Consider the following 18,177-nt stretch of genomic DNA (forward strand, 5'->3'; position numbering starts at 1 on the left):
GCAGAGCTCAGTCAGCGTTTGACTCAGTAGTGGCAGGGGATCTAGGATTTCCACTTGTCAGTTTTTCCCCGATACCGAAATCAAGTGCATCCCCACAGCTAAAATGTCAAAGTTGGATCAGATCCTTGTTCTTGACCCTGCATACGACCTCAAGTTTAAAGGTAGGTAAATCCTTGATCAGTTTCTTGACGCGTGAAATACCCAGCGAGTAGTGGTGGAGAATTACCTGACTGAAAAGATTTCACACTCTCTCAAGCGAATTTCGTCGCTAGCAAGCTAGCTAGCGTTCACCGCCATTTTAAGTTCGCCGTGGACAAGACGGGCCGCTGTATCCTCGCACTGTAGTGACGTGGATAGCCGGCGTGGCGTGCATCTTGACCGCCTGCTATTCGCGACTAGCTATCTGACAACACCTAACAAAGAGGGGATGTGGGGCGACTGCCAGGGGTTGTAAAACGGAATTAAAGTACGCAACATGTTTGCCCGTGCCCTGACTTGATCAGCAACATAAGCTAGCTACTAACGTTATGCTGTTGCTAGTAGTGTTTCCTTGGGGCTCAGCCTATTCCCTGAAATTCTTAACTGTTACCGCTCACAACCTGGACGTAATATGAAAGGAAATTAACTTTATTTACTGACAAACGTAACGTTAGCGTCCAACCTGACACACCTCTGGCAGACACTATGCCATGTCAAGCTGTAAAGTGAATGACAGTTGGGATGACAAACTTAGCTAACGTTAACTACCTGTAACGCTAACAATCAACACACAGTCTTCAGCAACATTTGGCTTATTTCGTTTCTCCCAAGGCCGTTAACCAGTTAGCTAACTTCTATATGAAGTAAAATATTTTAACGTTACATAATTGTTTTCACAACTAATTCATAGGAAACCAAAGTAATCCACACATTAGGTCACCACTGATTGCTTGCCTGGCAGTGATAACGTTCACTGATGTGTCAGTTAACCATTGGCTAATGATAGCTAGGCTAGGTTGCTAATGAAAAAGTTGATATGGAGCTACATTGTTAGCTACTGTCCAACAATAGACAGTCTTGTTTTACATTTTGCGGACATACCAACCTTATCTTGTCGCTTCACTCTTAGATCTAGTTTTTAGTTTGTAACATCTGTATGATTTTACAGTGACCCTGTATTGTGCTGATGTACGTACAAGTTTCAGTCTAGCTAGTCTGCCAAGGCCATGGTATTGTAAAACAAATTCCAGAAGTTGAACTGTGTAACGTGACCATTATTCATTTTGGCCCAGAATTCTTCTCTGCATTTTTTTTGTATTTGTCCGCGGTACATGTCTCTGTGTCTTTTGCAGGTATTATTGTCAGTGAGACGATGTTTTATTGTTGCTGAATGTAACGTTACCATTGTCAAAGAACCAAGCATTGTTGAGCCTATTGTCTTGATCCTAAGAGGCTGGTTGTTGGTTAGAAGTAGGTTTGAGTGGACACTAATTGTTGCCTGGACTTGACAGGTTTGTTAGAAAGGGCACCAGTCCAAATACCAGACCCAGCTTTGGGTGAGGTATAAATACTGAGATGTTTTAGTGATGAGTTGTCGTATGTGAAACTGATTTGTCACATCTTATATGCCATTACATAGTAGATTCTACACTTGATGGTACCACAGGCTGAGAAGCAAGAAGGCTGAGAAGCAAGAAGGCTTCACATTGACCCCAACCCCCTAATCATTCTCTGAGCTTTATTAAACTCTTGAAATTTTTCAAATCAGGAAGTGTTTTATTTTTTCTGCTACTGTGAAGCCTGTGACTGCATCATTGGGTGCAGGATCTGTGGTGAATAGAGCCTTTTGCATAGCATAGTTTAAAAATAGCTAGGTATAATGTTAGCTGACTTTTATCCTGAGCAATAAGCAACTGATCCAACTTTGGTTTAACTAGTTTGTGCAACAGGTCAATGGTCATCATCTTCAGTCAAACAATTAAAATAGTGACAGTTGATGTCTGTGTTTTTTTTTGTTTTTTTTTTATATATAGAAATATTTTAAATAGGGGGTCAAGCGTTAAATGAAATACTTAAATGAGTCTTTGTCCTTAAACCGAACCCTTAAATTGATATTGATATTTAGTCTGATGGCAGAGACATGCGCCATCATAATTTGGTCATGGACCTGGTCTACTCTAATTTGGCTTATTGTGTTTACTGATCAGTCACACGGTTTACATTTTCTCCTATCAGATTAAACCCTTTTTGTATACTGGAATGGATGTCTGACCAAATTGCAACTTTATTACAAAGAGGATGTTGATATTTATTATCATTAATTGGTACTCATTAATCAAAAAACGATTCTGTTCTACTGCTCCAAGAACAAAATGTGTAATCTAAAGTGTGAGAAATGAATGTAAATCAATTTGATGTAAATCATCAAATGCAAAACAGTTGCCAATATATCTGGTATTTCTGCTTAGTAGGAGGATAATTAGCAAGCAGACTTAAAGATGCACCAGCGTACAATTTGAATAGTCCGGATTTCGAAGATCTTGTGTATGTAAGTTTGGCCCAGACCTACTATTTACCCCCGGTATGAACCAGCATGAAATGTTAGAATGATCAAATTGCTTAATTGAAGTAGAAAGGATCACTGATTTGGAAGTTTTAGGAGGAACACAGAGGAAAGTGAAACGGTTTCTATTCGGTCTTTGAGAAGCAATATGAGGAGAAGGAAGATGACCACAGCTCCTTTTACTGTCACAGAGGCCAAGCTAAATTTGTCTGCATGTATCTGAGAGCAGGTCTGTTTTAGAGCCTCTGCTGGGATTCCTCCAGCAAGCTAGAGGGGGCAGCCCTCTTTCCTTGGCTGGTATTTTTAGAATAGGACTGGCCTGGGGGACCCTAACTCAGCATAGATGCAACGAGATGAGAGAGACGCTAACGCTGTTTGAGCAAAGGTGGCATCTCAGAGTTAGGCAATGTGGGTGTATATCTGATGCGCACAACTGTTTTCCAGTGTTTTATCTGCCTTGGTTTTAGTGATATAAAACACACTGTGTAGAAATGCATCTAATCCACCTTAAATTCCTTTTTGCTGAAGCAATTACTTGCTTGTCTTAGGTCTGCATGTTTATATTGAGTCTGTGTGACAGAAGAGGGTTTGATAAATAAGTTGAGTCAGGGTTTTTACCTCCTTAGTCTTTCTCATTTAAAGAGCAGGTGTTGCCCTTGATAATTTTGCATGTATGGTGCATTAGCCAAAAGCATTTGTTTTGTGTTAGTGCCAACAGCAGGTACAGGACATCAGAAAGGCTTCAGCCAAGTCCAACATCAGGTTGGACAATAGGGCTGCGACTAATGACTATTTTCACTGTTAAGTGTTTCCCAAAGCCCAAGATGATTCCTTGTTTTATCCACAACCCAGAGACACTCAGTTTACTTCATAGAGGAATAAAGAAACCAGAAAATATTCACATTTAATTACTTAAATGGATTAATCTTTTCTCAAAATAGTTAGGCGCTCAGTTTAATAGTTGACAATGAATCGATTGCTTCAAAAACGTTTATACAGGAAAACTACGATGTTGGAGGCAGAGATTGTTCACAGACCTATCAGATGTTGCAGACACAGTGCCAAGGACAAGGTTTTTCAGGTTTGTAGGAATGCCTTTGTGACACACCTCTGTTGAAAACACCCCAGCCATCACCATAACTCCACATGTTAGCTTTAGCTGGGTGGAGCCACTCCAATCTGGTCATGCATTGCTTCTTATCTCTCCGAGTACTGGGTGTGAAGGAGGGCTGAATGCATGCTTTGTGAACTGCAGAGCTACAAACCACTCTGTAAAAAGTATGGAAAGTAGAAGGAATATTTGAATGTTTAGTTCTTGGGCGTTTTCCATGTTTTTCTGTATGAGAACAATGCAAAGCAGTACTATAGGCAAATCACCATCATACTGTGAGTCAGTTGATCATAAAGGAAATTGAACGTATTATGTGTTAAGATAACTAGTCATGTAGGTCATGGCACAAGAGACACCTGTTGATTATTTACTAAGTTTATTTTAAAATGTTGTCATACTATTGGTTTAGGTGACAAATTGAATAAAAGGCATTTTAAACTTTTGAACCTCACACTTATCAGGTAAAACATTTGATACCTTTTACCTGACTTATTATTTGGGTGGCGATGGCGCAATGGATAAGACTATGCCTTTGGTGTGAGAGACCTGGGTTCAATCCCCCACTGTGACCTATCCAGCGGTGTGTTCCTGAGCAAGACACTTGGACAACGTGCGACCTTTGACATGTATAGTAAGTTGCTTTGGATAAAAGCGTCAGCTAAATGAATAAACGTAATGTAAATGTAATTTGGCATTCCTAAGAACGAATTAGAATACATATAAGGGATGTCAAAGATAAAACAGCCAGAGTATAACCTCATATCTCAGTCCAAAATCAAAATAAAACTGTATTAAGCCCAACCAGTCAATTTTGATCCACGGCCTGACAACTTGCTCTGTTTGTTTTGCCCTGCATAACACCATGTAGGGCTCTGTAAAGTCCGTTTCAGATTCCATTTTATTTCTGTGTTTTCCATTTAAATTTCTCTGAATTCTGTGTTTTACTGTTTATGCACATTTTGTCATCAGAAAGAGCTTGTAATCATGGTGGATGAATAAAATTTCAGTTCAATAAGAAAATATAAAACATTTAATAAATATCAACGCTGACTGCCACATTGATTTTTGAATTTGTTTTTATTTTTAACAATTAAAAATGAGTAAAAATCATATTTTATTGTACAGCTGCATGCAGCGTATATATTGGCTCAGCACCTCTGCTTTCTCGCTCCCTCTCTGTCACCAACATATTGAAAGGGGACCTGTCTGTGAGTCCACGCACCTGTCCCAACACAATGCCGTCTAAAGTTATTAGCAAGCATGGAAGGGGCCTGGCTAATAAGGAGAGCTTTGTTAGCGTTAGAATACAGCTGGGTTGTAGAGGTTAGCATGCTGTACATAACTGTTCGTCAATAACGACTGCACGCTCCATGTATTGTTGTAATACATGTGTTGTGAGTTGTCACCTATTAAATAGGTTGTTACTTGACAACTGTTTCTTCCCCTGGATCGCCTGCTGCTCGAACACATTAATAAACTGGTCGGATGGAGGCTACCGTCACATGGGCAATGCTCCTCCTTGTTTACAAAGCTTGACTGGACATTAGTTTATCATTTTTAAGTGTTGTTTAAAAAAAAAAAAAAAAAAAAAAAAAGCTTAGAATGCGAGGGGGAAAAACCCAATACTTAAAAACAGTTGATTCCATTTTTATTATCAAATTCTGTTATTACGTCTGTGTTTTCCTCATCAGTGAAATCATAGGGCCCTACACATGGTATGTGTGGCCAAAATCTTTAACTAGAACTCTGCCCAAATTTAGAGGGTTGCAGAGCGCATCCCATAAAGGTGGGCCCCTCAGAGGATCTGAATGTGAAGCTGAATCTGCGCTACCTTTCAAAACTGAGATGATCTACCCTTACAGACATGGAAACAAAGTTTGTATTAGTGCGCTCCTTTGGCGGTCAAGGTCCAAACACTTCTAGTTTTTCATCAAGAGGTTGCCTTCAAACACTCTACATTTGGTAAATACCCCTGGTAAAATTACAATAGAAAATAGTGTATCAAGTGAAAATCAGTAGACCTCACCCAGAACACCCATGCTATAATGTCAGCTAACCGTGCATCATGGGACATATGTTTATCCAGACTCCCAGGCTAATTGTGCTGATCGAGTTTTGGGTATCTGTGACTTGGCTTCAATTTGTGTTTTCGACGTGACATGGCTCATCAAAGCTGGATGGTGCTGTCTGTGGTTAACGACCTAATTTGAACCAATCTGTCACAAGATGGAGGACTATCTATTGATCTCCTGATATATGACCTGAGTAGTGCAAGACCTTAATTTCCAATATAAACATGTGACATCTATATGAAATTAGCCATCTGGGGGGGAAAAAACAACGTAATTTGTTCAGGTGGTTTTGGACATTTGAATGTCTTGTGCTAACACTGGTACTAATACCCCTGCAAGTCTGTATAGTTGACAAATTATTTCAAGATGAAGTTTTAATATTGCAAAAGGCCACAGTTTTAAAGGACAAGCATCTCCTTAAGCAAGGTGCTCTTAAACCATGCACAGCATGTCTTACAAATGAGTTGGAAGTAGCGGAAAAGCATTAGTAATTCTCCAACCAAGCAAATTACAAGCATTAGCATACTTTGTTGTTTGTAAATTTTAAGTCATATGTGATATGTATAAAGTAAAGCTGCTAGTGTATCAGTGTTGTCCAGCCTACTGTTTTTTCTTCTATCCCCTGTTTTTAGAATATTTACAGTAAAACTATCCTGAAAATGTCTTTGTTTCATGCATTTCTCCTTCAGCTTTGTTTTGGTGCAACTAGCGCAGGGTGTGCTGCCAGAACAATGTTCTTTCAATGGTTAATCATAGTAAAAACCCAAAAGCAGAGGACTGCACTGCTTTGTATATTTTCTTTTAGAGAAATATGGCTGTCCAGAATATTTTAGTCATTTGCAGTTATGACTGTGTACCCCACAGGAGAAGGGTGTACTCCTAAATACGGAAGTTATAATGCACATGTTTGTCCTTCTTTGTCCATCAGGTCCTTTCACAGATGTAGTTACCACCAACCTCAAACTGAAGAACCCTTCTGACAGAAGAGTGTGTTTCAAAGTGAAGACAACTGCGCCGCGCAGGTACTGTGTACGGCCAAACAGTGGCGCAATCGATCCCGGAGCAACTGTCATTATCTCTGGTAAGTTTTTATTCTTTATTTTTTTTTCTAAGTTCAGTGAACAGGCACACAAAATGTTGTCACTAATTCAGAGAGACAGCGGGAAATCTGTGAGGGCTAGCACGAGTCGGGTCATAGGTCAAGAAGGCCACATGCTTATTTGAAGCTGTGATTTGTGGAAGCAGTTTCCAGATGTGGCCCATGTGGTGTAGTGTACATTTTGGATGTGGACAGAAACTGACCAATATGCCACTTGTAGAGTAGGGCTGTACCGCTACACCATCACTGGACACTGGTTTGGGCAAATTTAGTAACTTACAAACAACTTTCCTTTTCTCGTTTAAAATTGCACAATATATTCACTTGGTAAGTTAAATACTGCAAGGTGGTACTGGAATATAGTATTTTAGCAGTAACATATATACATTTCGTCACCTAATGGTGCTTTCAGACCAAAAGCGAAGTGAACGTTTGGGGAGGTGAGTTTTCATACAAAATCAATGCAAAGACGCGTAGAGCTGCGATTTCCTGTCGGGCGACGCGAAGGAATTCGCGTGAGTTGAATATTTTCAACTGAAGCGAGAAAGTCGCATGACGCTGAGTCACTATAGCCTATCAGTGTTGAGATTGTCCGTACGTCACCGACGGCTTCAGAGCGTTGTGTGGAGAGGGCCGGGCAGAACGGGGGATTGAAAATCTGCTGGCTGGCTGAGAGCTGCTAAACTTGGGAGAGGAACAGCGCTGCAACCATTGGACAAATAAACACCCGTAGTCAGCCGGATTCTGCTCTGACAACTACGCTGTTTACTCGCGGGAGAAGCTCGGAGTTAACAGCTTTTATTAAATTAGCTTTTTATTTTAGTTTTTGGGTTGATTTATCTTCACTGGAGCTTCTCAGCAGCTAGCTTCTGTGCACATCCGGTTCCAGTGTTGTTGTTAGCGTCGTTAGCTCTGTCGGACTACGACTTCATATTTATATAAAAACCGGACATTACTTGGAGAAAAGAAAGCGAGGAGGTTGAACTACCTGGTGAGTTCAGAAAACATGTTTAACATGTGTTAACTTTATTCCAGCTATCATTGTACTTTACTGTGACCAAGTTAGCATAGCGTAGCCCTGATTGATCCAAGCTCCATTCAGAAAACAAACATTTTAGAAGTTGTTGTCTTGCTGACAGACCTGACAAAGAATGAATTCATATGTTTAACAAATCTGCATCCTGTTCTAGTTAGTTCTGCATCAGTTTGATCCGTTTGCTATTTAATCACAGCAAAGTGTTTACTTTGGGTTCATACAGTTGTTGTAATGGCCAGTTGTGTTTATTCATCTTATCGCGTTTAAAATTGCCTTCTCGCGTTGTGTGTGTGAACACTTGAAGCGAATGTACTCACGCGAGGAAAGCGTCACGAGGAGAAAATTTGCAGTTCGTCTGAATGCCGCATTAGGCTGAGGAAATATTCGCTGCATAATGCATCTTGCAAAGAGACAAGTCTCATTTCCAAAAAGCAGATGCTGAAGAGGAAGATATATTAAAGTCCTAAAATAGACTGGACAGGATTTCTGTAAATATCTCTCAACAAAACAAATAAGACACTTACCTGGCTACCTTCCCTTTTTCTTTTTTTTTTTTTTTTTTTTTTTTAAAACACAGCAGTAATCCGTAATGCATAACAATGCAGTGACGGCAGTAAGGTGAGCAAGGTGGAGCCCAGGTAAACACTATTGTCTGATGAAGTTACTTAAATCCAAACCTCATTGTGTTGATTCAGCTGATTGGCTGTTGCTGGGCCCTTAAAAGAACTGCTTAAACCAGTTTTTATTGCAGTAGTCACACAAACATTGGTTTCAGATTAAATACCTCTACATGTGGACCATAGCATGAAAACAGGAATATTTATGGAACAGCTCTGGGAGGGGGAAGAAAATGGTGAAAACATTTTAATTGGAGCTGCTAGCAAAATGTAGGTTGCTATTCTGCTTTTTAGGGTCAAACTAGACTCAATATGGCTGCTGTAACTCAGCTTCTTCATGGTGGGATCTTATTAAGGACAATTACTTTTGTTAAATTGTCTTTGGCAATGTTTTAGATGTTCTTAAAATGGTGACTAAACATGTCAGGTTTCCTCCAACGACTGTACCCAGGTTGACTTTATGTAAGTTGCAATGTACTTCAATGGTAACATTCACATTGGGGTTAAAAATATCCAAAGAAAGCTTTAAAACCACTCCTGCTGCATCCTCCACCTCTCCTCTCCAGAATAAGGCCAAATACACTGCCTTGTTTCTTGCTTGATATTATTGTAGTGATTAAGCAGCTGCTTTGAAAACATATTACCACTGTACATTATAAGTGACACACCCATCAAGGCTACACAGGAGAGATTGTTTGATGCTAATGACATTTTGGATGTTGTATCACTTTAAGTGGACAATGACATTTGGGATTTATATTCACTGAATTAAATTTAGAAAATAAACAACATCCTCTTGAAATTGGATAGGTGATGCTAGAATTAACCAGTGATCGGACATCAGCCTTTGGCCTTCAGTGTGGATCAAATGTACTGACTTGAAATTGCCTCATTGCATAAAGAACATATTAAATGTAGGTAGATAACATTTGAGTGGCGATGGCACAGTGGAAAAGACACATGTTTCCACCAGTGTGTCCCTGATCAAAATACATAACCAGCGGTGTGTGACAGTTGTAAATCGCTTTGGATAAAAGCGTCTGCTAAATGAGGAATTAAATTACAGTTAAATAAAATAAACATGCGTAGTGTGGTGTCATAGGGGATAGATGCCTGGGGTTTATTATGCTGAATATTTAGGTAATCATTTTTCTGTGTAGAGATGTCTTTGGTCAAATGTTTTAACATTGTTCATCTTTCGTTTACAGTTATGCTACAGCCCTTCGACTATGACCCCAATGAGAAAAGTAAACACAAATTCATGGTGCAGACGATTTTTGCTCCCCCGAATGTTTCCGACATGGATTCATTGGTGAGTGATTTATTTATTTGATGTTTATTTTTTTTTAACTTTATAGCAAAGATGTTGTTTAAAATTGTACCTACTTTTCACTTCATAACAGTTTAGTTGTTGAGTCCCTAGCAATTTTAATGTTTGGAAATCCATACACCATCAGAAATCAGAGGCATTGAAGTTGATGCTCAGCGTGTGTTTGCTTCCGTACCTGTTACACTGTATTAAACAAACAGATGCCCTTTCTTGTGGAAGAAACCAGTTTACATGGGATTATCTCTGTGTGCTTCACAGTATTTGGTATGTTACTCAGCTTGCCCCCACAAAAATAAACAACCCAAACCAGTTGCAGCTTTAACACTTGTCTAAACCAAAGGCTCAGTGGTTTTTAATGGGAAGGATTTTTATCAGATTATTTAAGAGCAGATAAGTCACCTGATTTCCCCCTGGATTTTAAAGTCCCCATGTAACCACAATGTTTTGTGTGCTTCTGGATTAGTCACAGTTTACAGTAAACTCTTGTGGACAGCTCAGAATATGCTTCATGTTACACAGTGCACAAAAAAATGGGGGAGAATACAAATAAGGTCCTGACTACATCCTGACGGGCGTACTACGAAGGCAAATTAATTGGTTAGCGAGGGGTGTGTGTGTGTGTGTGTGTGTGTGTGTGTGTGTGTGTGTGTGTGTAATATTACTGTAGAATTAAAAGAGTCCTATCCATACATCATAACTCCTCAGAATCAAATTGCATCCACTCTTACATGGCTAAATATTCTTTAGGACTGCTAAAACCTGCTCTTACTGATTTTTATTTTTTATTTTTATTTTATTTTTTAATGATCAGTAGTCCCCTGTTAATTTCTGGTTACTTTTCTTGGATATAGCTATGACGAAATGTCAAATAAATTGAGATTCATTCTCCTGTTGTCCACCAGAGGACAGCAAAGGCTAAGTCAATCAGTGAAACATGCACATAACCAGTAGTCCTGTTCATGAACTAGCTTGTCTTGAATGAGAAACAAAACCCAGGAAGTGTAGAGGAACAAAGGTCTGACTGGTTCTGATAACTAACCTGGAATCTAATAAAGTTAATTGTTTTATTAGATAAGTTAGTTCCAAGGCACGACTCAACCCCTTTGCATTTCAGTGTGATACCTGTCACTTGTTTCTTTTACAAATCCATAAAGCAATCCTGTGCTTTATGAGCACTTTTAATTACAAGCGCCCTTTGTCACTGATAGTATAAAATTATTTTAAAAAGTTTAAAAAAAGACCTTAAAACAAACAAGAAAATGCACACTTATGACACTTTGTGGCTATTTTGTGTTAGACAATGAGACAGAATGAAGCTGTGCATGTTTTATGTTAATGTAACGTCCATAGATTCAAGGCTGCACGGCCTGTTAATAATAGTGTGTGGATAAGTTCCAGCTGCTAGCAGTTTGACTTGATGGATAACATGCATTTTTCATTTCCACCAGTGGAGAGATGCAAAACCCGATGATCTCATGGATTCCAAGCTGAGATGTGTCTTCGAGCTGCCTTCTGAAAACGATAAAGTGGTAAGAGGCGCTGCTGCACAAAACTTCTTATTTCCACATAATTTAAATCATAACCATTTATTTATTTTTTCTCTCGCTGATAAACTTATGTTGAATGTTCAACTTTGAAAATGTCCATCATACCAAAGCTTTCCATAAAAGCAAAAATGTAGGAAAAATCCACCACTGTAATGTCAAATAGTCAGAAAGCAAGTTCTAGTGGAAAAACTGGCCAAGGCACCCTGTTCCAGGTGCAAAAATATAAAATATATATTTTCCTCTCCCCTGTAATTTGCATTACTTACTCTCCACACTCTATAAATGATCAGCTGTTTTCTTCCAAAGCCTCACCAAAATTACTTAATTGTGTCATACTATGTCATATCAGTTTTTGCCAGGGAAAAAATGTAACAGCCAAAAATATGAGAGGTGGCTCGAATTTTAATTCCAATGTTTCATGTGACCACACAAAGCTGCTCAAGTAACTGTTTTGAAATTTACAAGCAATATTGACATTCTTTGACGAAATCAAAATTAACACTGCATAGTATGTAAATGATTGCGTAAATTCTTTGCATGCATCGAATTGTTGTGGAGCACAAGAACCGCAGCCTTCTGCACGGCATTTTGCATTTTAGCAGCTAACATCACCTGCCGCCTACATCAAGCCCGAGCGCAGCTGCTGAGAAACCCTTTCAAAGACAGAAGCACTTTCAAAAGATGAACAGTTTGAATGATGTGGGTGTTTACTGCTCCACTCACTTGTTTCCAGTCGGGTATCAAACAGTGTAGTGTGCTAACATTTTAAAATGGCTAAGACTAGTTTAGACTTGAGACCTCAACATGGCTCTCAGTATGACTCTAGTGGTGGTGTATTGGACTGCATTACATTAAATGTAATGTTTTGTCAATCCCTGTAGTCCTACCTGAGACACACCAACTTCACTAGAGTTGTCAACAAAAAACGAAACATTATAAGCTGAACAAAGATAGGGTTTGTTATGGGGTTAGGTATTGTAGGCTGTTGTAATGGATTGCATTAGTTTATACTCAGTAGACTGGTGACCGTGAACACTGGGAGTGTGTATTAATGGGCTCTCAGTGTAATCAGGATTTAGATAAGCAGTGCTGCAGGACAGCTCAGCAGGCCCTCACAGTTCAGGTGAAAATGCCTCCAAGGCCAGCCAGATTTAGCTTACACTAAGCAGTGTGGACTGCTGAGTCGGTACGATATCTGCTCTCTGCTTTGGCACGTGTAACATGTGTATATAATGTGCAACACGTATATAATATGCAACACATAAAGTAGTTAACATTATAAATAGAGATGTATTATAAGGTGTAATGTAGTAATGTGGAAATGGTGGTGTGTAAGAAGAGTTGGGTATCAAACCCTGATCCATTTTTAGCAGCAACATTGTGTGTGTGTCTCAAAAAGTATTTTAAAAAAAACTGCAGTAATTATTACTAGCTTTTATTACTAGACAAAATTCATTGTGGGGGATGTTTAAATATGCACAAATTATTAAAATCTATGAACAAAGGTTCCCACGTGATAACCCCAGTTACAGGAGCAAACCCACTGTTCTGTAAGCTTAATGATGAATGGGATATCTTGACATTTGCTGTGGCACTTGTTTAGTATCAGATGGTTCAAAGATGACCTGGGTCTTGACAGACTTCTGTAATGCTTGCCCTTGGCTTGTGGCACAGGGGATAAGAACATCATATCCTGTCTGTGTACTGATTATCAACCTCCATCTACAACACAGTAGTTGTATTCCATTACAAAGCCCTTCATTTCCCCATGCCGTCATGTTGTCTGTCCCACCAAACAAAGCCACATCAAACATGACTTCTGGAGGGACGCATTTCCTCCCTGGTCTCTTTGATCTGGCACTGCGAGCTTCTGGACCTCGGACAAGGCTGCCTTTCTTTGGCACAGTCTGCCGTCTCGAGGCTAACCTCCCTACTTAGCTCAGGGCATGCTGGATTTCACTTCAGTGGTTCTCTTTCCCTCTGCTTGTCGGGCAGAATGACGTGGAGGCGACCAAAGCAGCCCCGGTGATGAACTCTGCGAAGGCCGACCCGTCAGCAGCCACGGCGCCCCTCTCTGGCTCACTGGAAGATACAGAGATGAAGAAAGTGCTGGAGAAGTGCAAGAGGCTGCAAACTGAGATGAACAAGCTGGTTGAGGAGAACCGACAATTAAAGGTTAGACGTGTTGATAAGTAACACTCATGACCTGATTTACTTTATGGTTTCATTGTGCTTTTCATTCTAATGCTTTTACTATTGGATAAATCCAAGTTTTAAAGGAAAATGAAACTCAAAGAGAAAATAAGTGACTTGGAGTGGATGTTAAGTCTATAGAGGTTGAGTTTGGTGACCTTTAAACAAGTTGGCCAGATTTTATTTGTATGTTTATGCGTTTATACCTCAGATCTAATCACAATGCAAGCTTTATAAGAGATACAGATGTAGCATGTAATTACTGTGTGTAAATGCCCTCATTTAACACGTTGCGTGACAGTGAATCTCCTGTCCTCAAGATTCCTCCAGAATGTCTTCTCATCTCTAGCTCTTTCAAAGCATCTGTATTTGACAGTACAGTAATTAAATTATGTCAATCATGTCAAAATGTGTAAAAATATATACATATATATTGTGGTTTTGTAAAAGCACTCAAACTGAGTGCCCGCTGTGTTTACATAATGAAAGCTTCAGACGCAATAAAATGATTTGAAGCCTGAAGCCTGCATTCAAGGCACCTGCAGTTCAACAGTTGAAGAGTAATGCTCACAGAAAAATGTTTGTCTTGTTGGTGGTAAGTTGGCTAACTCTGTCACTAACAGTTATCGTTCGCTAGGTATTTCATTAACGCTCCCTTGCAGGTGAAAAAATTAGTTATTGTTGGATTCATTCATTTTATTTATATATTTTTTTACATTTATGGCAGCTTCATGAATATTCTTTTTGATAGTAATGCCTACTCACATCCACCAGACATGCAAAGAGAACAGAGCTGCGCTGGAGGCATCCCATCTAATCAGGCTCAACATGGCCAAGGCAACGAAGCCTCACTTTATTGGAGAAGAGCCCATTAAACCATGCTTATATGGTCTGGCTGAAAAATTGACACAGTTGCCAAAAGATTACAACATGTGTCAGAAGACATTTAAAAAAAATCAGTTGTAGGAAAAATGTTGGAATTCCAATTACACTGCAATTAGATTAAACCGAAGATGTAGCTGGAATTCTTCAGTTAATGCCAGATACATATGTGATGGTGAAATCAATGAGGAATGTCTTCTCTTTGATCAGCTGCAAGCATCCACCTAGAGAGGACATTTTCAGGATGTTAGACACTCAGTTCAAAGATTTAAACTTCTTCTACTTGATTGGATGAAATGTGTTGGAATCTGTACAGAGCGGTGCCCAATGTGAGGGCTGGCCAGCAAAGTACTTCAGAGAACCTTAGGTGAGGATTTTTGACTCTAGAGACCCGTGCAGTACTGATCTGCTGACTTCCTCTGTTGCAGGATGATGGCATTAGAATGAGAAAGACACCCCGCTCAGACCACATGACATCAAACTCAACTAGTCTCCTCGGCCGAGAAGCCAGCACCGCCTCCCTGCCCTCCCTCCTTGTCGTCATAGCGGCCATCTTCATCGGATTCTTCCTAGGGAAGTTCATCTTGTAGACTGGGAGATGCATGCCGGCCGTATCCCCCCTGCCCCGGCTCCGGAATGAAACAGGCCTGGAAAAACCGAGAAGTCTTTCTGTTGACTTTGCCATATCATTGGTAGTGTGGCCTACAGTGAACACATCTGTACAGCATCATTCGAAGGCGTCGCCTTTTTACAATCTCACACCGTTAGTACACAGAGAGTTGAGAAAAGAAAGGCGACAAAAAAGTGATTGCTCCCTTTTTTGTTTTCTGTTTTTTGAGGGCTACAGGTAATGTGCCGGGACAATGAAAGTTGTATACTATGAGTCAACATGGAAGTTGCACCTAGAGTGAACCATGGGCAAGAGGCAGTCAAAACATTAGATCTTTTTTTTCTCTCTCTCTGTTGTTTTTATTAGGAATTGAATGGAATGTTAGGTGTCTTGTAAATGTTGTTTTAAATCCTTTTAAACAAAAAAGGAAATAACTTCCATCAAAAAGACCTTGCTACCTGTTGCTGGATTGCCTCTGAAGTAATTTGTTCAGTTTGTAATTTCTACTACTTGTCTTGGAACGTTCAGGTCCAGCTGCAGATATAGGTGCCTCCTCCCTGTACATTTCTGTCCTTTCCTTTTCCTCACAACACCAATGCAGACTTTATTATTATTATTATTACTATTATATATACAAATGATATATTCATTCTGAGGCAAAAATATTGACTGAAATAAGGTCTCCATTCTTAAAATCCTGTCCCATGGTATTAAGCATTGAAAAAAATAAAAATGAGAGTGTGGTTTCGATGGCGATCTTTTCCTGTCTCTTCCCCCTACATTGATGCACCCTCATTCTGTTTTTTGATGTCATAAAAATGAGTATACTGCGTTTGTGTGCCAAGATTTGTCAGCCAATAGAAATTTAAGATTGGCTGCTTTTTCTTACAAGGACAAAGTACAATAATTACACTTGACAGCTATTATTCAGACCTCAACCTCAGACATCTGCTCATTATGAGCTTGAAATAAAGAAAATTCAGTTATCTTGCATACGTAATTTACAGACCGGCACGAGGTGGAAGTTTGGATCTCTCTTGGGTTCTACTACTTTTAAATTGACTTAGGAAGGGAGGATATTCTTATATTTTCATGGTTACATCTTGCACAAAATAGGGGCTGTTGCTCGTTATTTCTGAGGTTCTGCCAAGGCACTTTGGTACCTTTTTTGGTACATTATGGCATTCTGAATGACCAAATCTACAGTTGTCATTTGGCTCCAAACTTCACTTGTTTCAGCATGTTGGTTAAACTACAGAACCTTCTCTACAAGACGCTTATTTTCCCCAAAAGTGAAACCTGTAATCATTTTATTAAAGCGTCAAGTAATATGATTCATACTGACTCGCGGAGAACAGCGTAGCGTGGGAAAAGGCCACTGGTTTTCAAAAAGAGAAATTCTACTTGGCAGCAGAGAGGGGGAAAATAACATGTTACAAACTTTACTGAGACTAAGATGATGGTGTGAGACAAGCTGAACGCTACATGATTGTAAATATGAGGCAACAGAGGAGCTGCAATTGGAGAACCAGTTCTTCATCGGGATTCAATGGTTGAAATATCGTCAGCGTATCACAGGTATACCAGCATGCCAGCTAAAACTGCTGTGCGGAAATGCCAAAGATAAGTTCGCAGTTGTTTAGAAAGTGTGGGGGGGGAATACCCATTGTATGTGTTGTGATTAGAGAAGGCTCTTTCATTTACAGGCCTGATTTTGTTTACTCTCAATAACTGGCCAGATTTTCAACATGCCATTCAAACTGTTTAAAGTGTTGCTGCCAATTAAACTTCAGAAAGAGAAAGCAAAATGTCCTAAGAAACTGAATTAGAAGCTACACTCAGAAAACCATAGCCATATTTCGTATGCATCCAGACTCGTTTTAGCATTTCAGTTTTGCAATGTGAACACACTACATACCCAAGACCTGCTTAGAATTAATAAGCAGTATAGTTTTGGGTCCCACTGTAATTTTATGATGTCATTTTAAGGTAATTTGCTCACCGCTGCAGTACAGTAGATATATGTGGTAAATTTAAGAGAAATGTCATGTTTTGGTATCACACTTTCAGTAACAGAGATTCGCTTTATGCTTTAAAACATATTTTTTTTTACAATTATACAGTTATTTATTCTTTGTGATTTTAAGGAGTTTTTTCAAACCCCCACCTGGTTTTCTGTCGTCTCCAGCACAGCGGTTTATGTTATGGTTCCTGTGCTCATAATCGCATGGTGAAAAATACATAATGCAAGAGACCGATTTCAATTATCTACCAATTGGAGTCTCAACATGGAAAACATCCCCATGTATTCTTTGTGGGATGCAGTGATATGAAAGCAGCAATACAACAGTGCAGAAACACTATATTGCAAGTAAAAACAAAAAAACAATCAAAACATACTCATACCAAAAGTAAAAGTACTCTTTAAACAGAGTTGCTCATTTCAGAATAATATATATTATGTAATTGGATTACAATTATTGATGCGTTTATTTGTAAGCATCACTTTAATGTTGCAGCTGGCAAAGGTGGAGCCAATTATAACAAATTTATATACTACCAGGTTGCTTAATATATAATATTACATCATAATTAACTTGATTGAATTGGTTTACTAATTTGAATCTGCAAGTCAAATAAATGTGGTGCAGTAAAAAGTACAATATTTCCCTCTGAAATGTAGTGATGAAGAAGTATTAAGTTACATAATAAAAATACTCAAGAATAGTACTTCAATAAACATACTTTCCACCACTGGCAGTACTTCAGAGGAAATGTAAGAAGTCACCAAATTAAAGTGTTTGAGAGAAAGTGTGTGCACCCAAAAAGTTAATTATAATTCCTCAAAATTAATTGCACTGAACACCTCAGAATAATGATGACATCTAAGCGTTTTAACAGTATGAGGGTGGAGTTTACTTCCGACTGATTATACTTGGCAGCTCTAAATGTAGAACTCCCACCTCGTAAGTCTACTCCCCAAATGCATGAAAAACCAAGGTGTTTTAAATGCTCTACTGGGCACTATAACATCTTATAAAAGGATTAACAGTTCCCTGTTGGATGTTCAGTATGTACAATATATAAATCTGCCATACTGATATAACCTTTCCATATGAACAAAAAATTACATTTAGG

At 39.1% G+C, this 18,177-nt stretch overlaps 1 protein-coding gene across 1 annotated transcript; it reads left to right on the plus strand.

Annotated features, from left to right (window-relative positions):
- On the plus strand, positions 1-15,789 carry vapal (VAMP (vesicle-associated membrane protein)-associated protein A, like). Its single transcript, XM_038717511.1, has 6 exons — positions 1-161; positions 6,654-6,806; positions 9,686-9,789; positions 11,256-11,336; positions 13,350-13,529; positions 14,858-15,789. The coding sequence occupies exons 1-6, from the start codon at positions 104-106 to the stop codon at positions 15,017-15,019; spliced, it is 738 nt and encodes a 245-aa protein (XP_038573439.1). The 5' UTR covers positions 1-103; the 3' UTR covers positions 15,020-15,789.
- Positions 15,790-18,177: the final 2,388 nt, after the last annotated feature.

The sequence above is a fragment of the Micropterus salmoides genome, unplaced genomic scaffold (assembly GCF_014851395.1).
Source record: "Micropterus salmoides isolate LMB-PRFRI ecotype aquatic unplaced genomic scaffold, ASM1485139v1 Ms_hic_scaffold_14, whole genome shotgun sequence".
In the NCBI taxonomy this organism is placed as follows: domain Eukaryota; kingdom Metazoa; phylum Chordata; class Actinopteri; order Centrarchiformes; family Centrarchidae; genus Micropterus; species Micropterus salmoides.

Excerpts from the sequence above, each read along its gene's own strand:
- vapal (XM_038717511.1), top strand. The coding sequence starts at position 104 with ATGTCAAAGTTGGATCAGATCCTTGTTCTTGACCCTGCATACGACCTC. Across the intron at positions 11,337-13,349 it reads CTTCTGAAAACGATAAAGTG|AATGACGTGGAGGCGACCAA; the intron begins GTAAGAGGCGCT and ends CTTGTCGGGCAG. Across the intron at positions 13,530-14,857 it reads AGGAGAACCGACAATTAAAG|GATGATGGCATTAGAATGAG; the intron begins GTTAGACGTGTT and ends CCTCTGTTGCAG.